This window comes from Saimiri boliviensis, chromosome 1 (genome assembly GCF_048565385.1).
Source record: "Saimiri boliviensis isolate mSaiBol1 chromosome 1, mSaiBol1.pri, whole genome shotgun sequence".
NCBI lineage: Eukaryota > Metazoa > Chordata > Mammalia > Primates > Cebidae > Saimiri > Saimiri boliviensis.
In genome coordinates this window covers 234,126,787-234,135,043 of record NC_133449.1, presented here as the reverse complement: position 1 = coordinate 234,135,043, position 8,257 = coordinate 234,126,787, and the positions used below count along the sequence as shown (strand labels likewise).

Below are 8,257 nucleotides of genomic sequence, written 5' to 3'. Positions count from 1 at the left end.
GAATGGATAAGGAGTTGCTTCTTATGAATGGGCAAAGAAAGTGGTTCCTTGAGACAAAATCTACTCTAAGGATTTAGGGTATTCCATAAACTTAGTTGATAAAGCAGCAGCAGGGTGTAAGAGGGTTGACTCCAATTTTCAAAGTTTTATTGTGGCTAATGCTACTGAAAAGGAATGCATGCTACAGAATCTTTCATGAAAGAAAGTGTCTATTGATGTGGCAAATTTCATTGCTGTCTTATTTTAAGAAATTGCCACAGCTACCTTAACCTTCAGCAACCACCACCATGATTGGGCAGCAGCCATCAACATCAAGGCAAGACCCTCTAACACCAAAAAGATTACAACCTGCTGAAGGCTCAGATGGTCAAATTTTTTAGCAATAAAGTATTTTTAAACTAAAGTACATACATTGATTGTTTTAAGATATGGTATTATACCATTAATATATTGAGTACGGTATAGTGTAAACATACTTTGTTCCAAGACTTACCACAGCTACACTCCTATCTACACTAAATTTTATGAAACTTAAAACTCCTTCATAATTTTACATTTTGATTTTGAGAAAAACTTCAAAGGAAATGTGGAAAGGTATTAGGACTTTTAAGTTTTTAAGGAATTCATTTAAACCTGGGCCTTTTAAGGACCAATTATTCATGGATTACTCTTACTTGTATCCTCATTTCCCTTAGGAATCAGTTGTTACTTGTACCAAGGTAGAGGTGTTGATTGAAAGATTAGTTTTAAGTTTATGTTAGTAAAAAGAAAGCCAGAGAGCCAATCAATATGGTTTAGTTCAAACATACCTTTATTTCAATGGCAAAAAACATTAATGCTATGTAATTGTTGAACAGTTATATACATCTTAAGAACAGTAAACATACATCTTAAATAGCAACTCGTGTGTGTTAAAATAGGCCCACCAGATTATACAAGATGAAATATAAATGTTTGTTGATAATTTGAACAAATACCTAATAAAATATTAAGTAACCAAAGTTTTAGAGCATTAGTTCCTCACATTCCACACAAAACTTCCAATGCTGATCCATTACATGGCATGGGAGAAATTCTTGATCACTTATTAATAGTATTTCATTTATTTGTAGATAACGTGGGATGCTTTGCATTGGCTCTCCGGAAGTTCCTGTTTAAAGAAGTATCCATAAATTAAAAACTGCCCTCTGAAATATAAGATTTAAATTTTGCTATTACAAATCCTAGAATCCAATTGAGTCTCTGTGAAAGCACATATAAAAGTTTTCTGATAAGGACCTTTTTCTCTCAACCTGTTTTCTGTACTCAAGACAAAGCTATGAACCAGCACTGGCTGATCTTAGGAGAGAGAGGCCTGTTTGAAGTCTAAAACATCAGCAGAAAAAGGATGGTGGAAGCTTCTGAAGGTAGTTGTACAAGCTCCTCTGTGCCTCAATTTCCAATAAACTGAGAATAAAATAGTTGTATTCAGTGAGATTTTGCATGAGAAATTCTTAGCATACTGCTGGGCATATAGCAAATAATAAATACTAGATGCTACTATTATTACTAAAAGGAGTATTAAGCTGTAAGATTTCTAGTCCTGCCTCTGCCACAAACTTGGTGTGTGATCTCAAGCAAGTTATATGGCTTTTCCAGACTTCCATCTCTTGGAGATGTGAGAGGGGTGATGATCAAGAAAGTTCCTTTTGGCTCTTCTAGTCTAAGGGGCCAATGATCCTAAAACTGGTTTCTTCAAGCTCCCTCACAGTCTGAGAAACTTTTTTTCTCTGAGATTGGTTATATGAGCTGTACATCATTCAGCAAGTTGAATCTTATTCCACAGATAGCAACAATATGAGTGTGGCGTCTATATGGCCAACCCTTTCCCAATACTTGGCCCATGTGCTTCTGGTAGAGTTGTTTTCAACCTCCTAATTTGCTTCGATCTATACCAATCAGTGAACAGGCACTGAATCAGGAGTGAGAATACATCCCATTCAGAGGGGAGTGACATGCAATGAGCTTTTTTTTTTTTTTGAAACAGAGTCTTTCTCTCTTGCATAGGTGGGAGTGCAATGGCCCGATCTGGGCTCAATGCAACCTCTGCCTCCCAGGTTCAAGTGATTCTCCTGCCTCAGCCTCCAGGGTAGTTGGGATTACAGGCACCAACCCCCATGCCTGGCTAATTTTTGTATTTTTAGTAGAAGCGGCGTTTGGCCATGTTTTTAGTAGAGACGGGGTTTTGCCATGCTGGTCTCGAACTTCTAATATTAGGTGATTGGTTGGCCTCGGCCTCCCAAAGTGCAATAAGATTTTTATTGGGTATTTTGACCAAGAGTCACATACATAGTCTTCTTTTTTAGACTTGAACCTGGAAGCATGTAGCCCTGGGATGATGAAAAGAAAGGATATTAGAATGGAGCTAAAATAAGGAAATGGAGCTGAGAAATGGAAAGCAAGAGAAACAGGTGCATTGTCATGCTCTTTGAACACTGAATGAAACCTGAAGATCTGTTCCTGGTCTTTCATGTACATGAGTCAATAAAATTCCTTTTTGAGGGGTATAAGCCAGTCTGATTTGGGTTTTAAATCATCACGTACAATCCAAAGAATTTAAAACTTTTTTATACATGGTCCATATGTAAACATACTGATTCCCTTATTAGGAACTTTGTTTTATAGACTTCCTGAAACAAAGTATCTCATAAAAGTGAGGGAACAATTTTCTGTTAAAAAACTCAGAGAAATAAATCTTTACATATTAACTTAAATTCTTTTCTTCAAAGTTAGCCTAGTTTCATCATCTAAACACTATTTTTTACACTAGTCTTTTTCTCTATTAAGATACTATCCCCCACTTTTGTTATGATTTGTAAAACTTAATGTATCTACCATAGTTTGTTTATAATTTGTAATTTATTATCACTTTTCATTATTGAGGCATGTGCCAATTCTTCTATAGAACTGATACTCAGAAGCAGACTTTTACATTTTATAATGTAAAACATTTTACCTTTTAAAAGGCTCTGCCAGTCAGATCCAAGATGGCCAAATAGGAACAGCTCTGGAGTGCAGCTCCCCGCCAGAGCGGTGCAGAGGGTGAGTGCTCACTGCATTTCCAAAGAAGTTTTCACTGCCCACAGACCAGGAGATTCCCAGGCCAAAAAGTACCATGAGTTTTTAGCGCAGAGGTTTTAGCCAGTGCCGCATTGGCACACAGAAACTCACACAAGTCTGGGCTGCCTTTTTGGCTGGTGCCCAGAACACCTGGGAGACAGAGCTGCCCATTCAACTGAAAGGGAGGGGGCTAAGACAGGGAGCCAGGGGATCTGGATGAGCAGATACCACCCCACAAAACAAGCAATCTGAAATGCTCTGGATTGAGAGTTTCGCAGCAAGCGCAGCTGGACTCAGGACCATCCAGCTCAGTGGGGGGAAGGGTGTTTCCCACTACCAAGGCAGTCCGCCACAACCGAGGCAGTTCACACAACAGCAGGTCAGAGCCTGTGGCAGCTCTGCAATGCCTCTGCTGGCAGACTGTGACTAGACTACTCCATGCAGGGCAGGACATCTATGAAAAAAGGCAGCAGCACAACAGGGACTTATAAATAAAGCCAACCTTCCTAGGACAGAGCACCTGGGAAAAAAGGCGGTTATGAGTTCAGCTGCAGCAGACTTAAAGGTACCTGTCCAGAAGCTTTACACAGAACAGCAGTGCTCCCAGCACAGCACTTGAGCTCCTATAAGGGACAGACTGTATCCTCAAGCAACTCTCTGACCCCTGTATACCCAAAGAGACACCTCATAAAGGGGAGATCAGGCCGACATCTGGCAGTTACCCTTCTGGGACTGGATAGCAAAGGAAGAAACCTGCAGCAACCCTTGCTGTTCTACAGCTCCCACAGGTGATCCCTCGGCGAGCAGGGTCTGGAGTGGACCTCCAGTGGTCCTGAAGCAGAGGAGCCTGTTAGAAGGAAAACTAAGAAGCAGAAAGAAATAGCTTCAACATCAACAAAAAGGACATCCATCCAGAGACCCCATCCGAAAGTCACCAATTACAAAGACTACAGGTAGATAAAACCATTAAGATGGGAAGAAACCAGTGCAAAAAGGAGGAAAACACCAAAAACCAGAACGCCTCTCCTCCTCCAAGGGATCACAACTCCTCACCAGCTAGGGATCAAAGATGGATGGAGAATGAGTCTGATGAAGTGACAGAAACAGGCTTCAGAAGGTGGGTAATAACAAACTTCTCAGAGCTAAAAGAACATATTCTAACCCAATGCAAAGAAACTAAGAACCCAGAAAAAAGGTTAGATGAGATGCTAACTAGGATAAACAGCTTAGAGAATATTATAAACGACTTGACAGAGCTAAAAAACAGAGGATGAGAACTTCATGAAGCATACACAAGTTTCAATAGCTGAATCTACCAAGCAGAAGAAAGGATATCGATATCAGAGATTGAAGATCAACTCAATGAAATAAAATGAGAAGGTAAGAACAGAGAAAAAAGAGTGAAAAGAAATAAGCAAAGCCTCCCAGAAATATGGGATTATGTGAAAAGATCTAATCTACGTTTGATAGGTGTACCTGAATGTTATGGAGAGAATAAATCCAAGCTGGAAAACACTCTTCAGGATATTATCCAGGAGAACTTCCCAACCTAGCAAGGCAGGCCAACATTCAAGTCCAGGAAATACAGAGAATACCACAAAGATATTCCTCAAGAAGAGCAAGATTATGTGCCCAAGGCACATAATCATCAGACTCACCAGTGTTGAAATGAAGGAAAAAATGCTAAGGGCAGCCAGAGAGAAAGGTCAGGTTACCCACAAAGGAAAGCCCATTAGACACACAGCAGATCTCTCAGCAGAAACCCTACAAGCCAGAAGAGAGTGGGGGTCGATATTTAACATCCTTAAAGAAAAGAACTTTCAACCTAGAATTTCATATCCAGACAAACTAAGCTTCATAAGCAAAGGAGAAAGAAAATCCTTTATGGACAAGCAATTGCTGAGAGATTTTGTCACCACCAGGCCTGCCTTACAAGAGCTCCTGAAAGAAGTACTAAACAAGGAAAGGAACAACCAGTACCAGCCACTCCAAAAACATACCAAATGGTAAAGAGCACTGACACTATGAAAACTGTGTCAACTAATGCGCAAAACAACCAGCTAGCATCAAAATGGCAGGATCAAATTGACACATAACAACATTAACCTTAAATGTAAATGGACTAAATGCCCCAATCAAAAGACACAGACTTGCAATTTGGATAAAAAGTCAAAACCCATCGGTGTGCTATATTAAAGAAATCCATCTTACATGCAAAGACACATAGGCTAAAAATACAGGGATGGAGGATTACTTATCAAGCAACTCGAGAGGAAAGAAAGCAGGAGTTACAATCCTAGTCTCTGATAAAATAGATTTCAAACCAACAAAGATCAAAAGAGACAAAGAAGGGCATTCCATAATAGTAAAAGAATCAATGCATCAAGAAGAGCTAATGATCCTAAACAGATATGCACCCAATACAGGAGCACCCAGTTTCATAAAGCAAGTTTTTAATGACCTACAAAGAGACTTAGACACCCATAGAATAACAGTGGGAGACTTTAACACTCCACTGTCAATATTAGACAGATCAACGAGATAGAAAATTAACAAGGATATCCAGGATTTGAACTCAGATCTGGACCAAGTGGACCTAATAGACATCTACAGAAATCTCCACCCCAAATCCACAGAATATACATTCTTCTCAGCACCACATGGCACCTACTCTAAAACTGACCACATAATTGGAAGTAAATCACTTCTCAGCAAATGCAAAAGAACGGAAATCGTAACAAGCAGTCTCTCAGACCACAGTGCAATCAAATTAGAACTCAGAATTCAGAAACTAACTCAGAACCGCACAACCTCATGGAAACTGAACAACTGGCTCCTGAATGTCAACTGGATAAACAATGAAATGAAGACAGAAATAAAGATGTTCTTTGAAACTAATGAGAATGAAGACACAATATACCAGAATCTCTGGGACACATTTAAAGCAGGGTCTAGAGGGAAATTTATAGCAATAAATGCCCACCAGAGAAGTGAGGAAAGATCTAAAATCGACATCCTATCATGAACATTGAAAGAGCTAGAGCAGCAAGATCAAAAAAAAACTCAAAAGCTAGCAGAAGGCAAGAAATAACTAAGATCAGAGCAGAACTGAAGAAGATAGAGACACAAAAAACCCATCAAAAAATCAATAAATCCATGAGGTGGTGTTTTGAAAAGATCAACAAAATAGACAGACCACAGCCAGATTAATAAAAAAGAAGACAGAAGAATCAAATAGATGCAATAAAAAATGATAAAGGGGATATAATCACAGATTCCACAGAAATACAAACTACCATCAGACATTACTACAAACAACTCTATGCACATAAACCAGTAAACCTTGAAGAACTGGATAAATTCCTGGACACTCGCACCCTCCCAAGCTGAAATCAGGAAGAAATTGAAACCTTTAACAGACCAATAACAAGGGCTGAAGTTGAGGTCACAATTTACAGCCAACCAACCAAAAAATGTCCAGGTCCAGACGGGTTCACAGCTGAATTCTATCAGATGTACAAAGAGGAGCTGGTACCATTCCTTCTGAAACTATTTGAAACAATACAAAAAAGAGGGAATCCTTCCCAAATCATTTTACGAGACCAACATCATCCTGATACCAAAACCTGGCAGAAACTCAACAAAAAAAAGAAAACCTCAGGCCAATATCCATGATGAACATAGATGCAAAAATCTTCAATAAAATACTGGCAAACTGATTGCAACAGCACATTGAAAAGCTTATCCATCACCATCAAGCAGGCTTTATGCCAGGGATGCAAGGCAGGTTCAACATACACAAGTCTATAAACGTAATCCATCACATAAACAGAACCAAAGACAAAAACCACATGATTATCTCAATAGATGCAGGGAAGACCTTTCACAAAATTCAACAGCCCTTCATGCTAAAAACTCTCAATAAACTAGGTATCAAAAGAACATATCTCAAAATAATAAAAGCTATTTATGACAAACCAACAGCCAATATCATTCTGAATGGGCAAATACTGGAAGCATTCCCTTTGAAATCTGGCAGTAGACAAGGATGCCCTCTGTCACCACTCCTATTCAATATAGTATTGGAAGTTCTAGCTAGAGCAATTAGGCAAGAAATAAAAAATAAAGGATATTCAAATAGGAAAAGAGGAAGTCAATTGTCTCTATTTGCAGATGACATGATTGTATATTTAGAAGACCCTATCATCTTAGCCCAAAATCTCCTTAAACTGATAAGCAACTTCAGCAAAGTCTCAGGATACAAAATCAATGTGCAGAAATCACAAGCATTTCTATACACCAATAACAGACTAACAGAGAGCCAAATCATGAGTGAACTTCCATTCACAATTGCTACAAAAAGAATAAAATACCTAGGAATACAACTAACAAAGAATGTAAAGGACTTCTTCAAGGAGAACTACAAACCACTTCTCAAGGAAATAAAAGAGGACACAAACAAATGGAGAAACATTCCATGCTCAATGGTTGGGAAGAATCACTATTGTGAAAATGGCCATACTGCCCAAAGTAATCTATAGATTCAGTGCTATCCCCATCAAGCTACCAGTGACCTTCTTCACAGAATTGAAAAAAACTACCTTAAACTTCATATGGAACCAAAAGAGAGCCCACATAGCCAAGACAATCCTAAGCAAAAAGAACAACGTGGGAGGCATCACACTACCTGATTTCAAACTATACTACAAAGCTACAGTAGTCAAAATAGCATGGTACTGGTACCAAAACAGAGATATAGACCAATGGAACAGAACAGAGGCCTTGGAGGCAATGCCACATATCTACAACCATCTGATTTTTGACAAACTTGACAAAAACAAGCAATGGGGAAAAATTCCCTGTTTAATACATGGTGTTGGGAAAACTGGTTAGCATGTGCAGAAAGCAGAAACTGAACTCCTTCCTGACACATTAAACTAAAATTAACTCCAGATGGATTAAGGATCTAAACATAAGACCTAACACCATAAAAACCCTAGAAGAAAACCTAGGTAAAACCATTCAGGACATAGGCATAGGCAAGGACTTCATGACTAAAACACCAAAAGCATTGGCAACAAAAGCCAAAACAGACAAATGGGACCTAACTAAACTCCAGAGCTTCTGTACAGCAAAATAAACAATCATTTGAGTGAAC

The 8,257-nt window shown here is 38.9% G+C and overlaps 1 protein-coding gene across 1 annotated transcript in view; it reads right to left on the bottom strand.

Annotated features, from left to right (window-relative positions):
• Positions 1-848: 848 nt before the first annotated feature.
• ANKRD31 (ankyrin repeat domain 31) overlaps positions 849-8,257 on the bottom strand; it is a 188,008-nt gene continuing 180,599 nt past the window's right edge. The window contains exon 25 of the mRNA XM_074384703.1: positions 849-1,150. Within this exon, the coding sequence (XP_074240804.1) occupies positions 1,005-1,150 (146 nt within the window). The 3' untranslated portion in view covers positions 849-1,004. The remainder of the gene's footprint in view (positions 1,151-8,257) is intronic.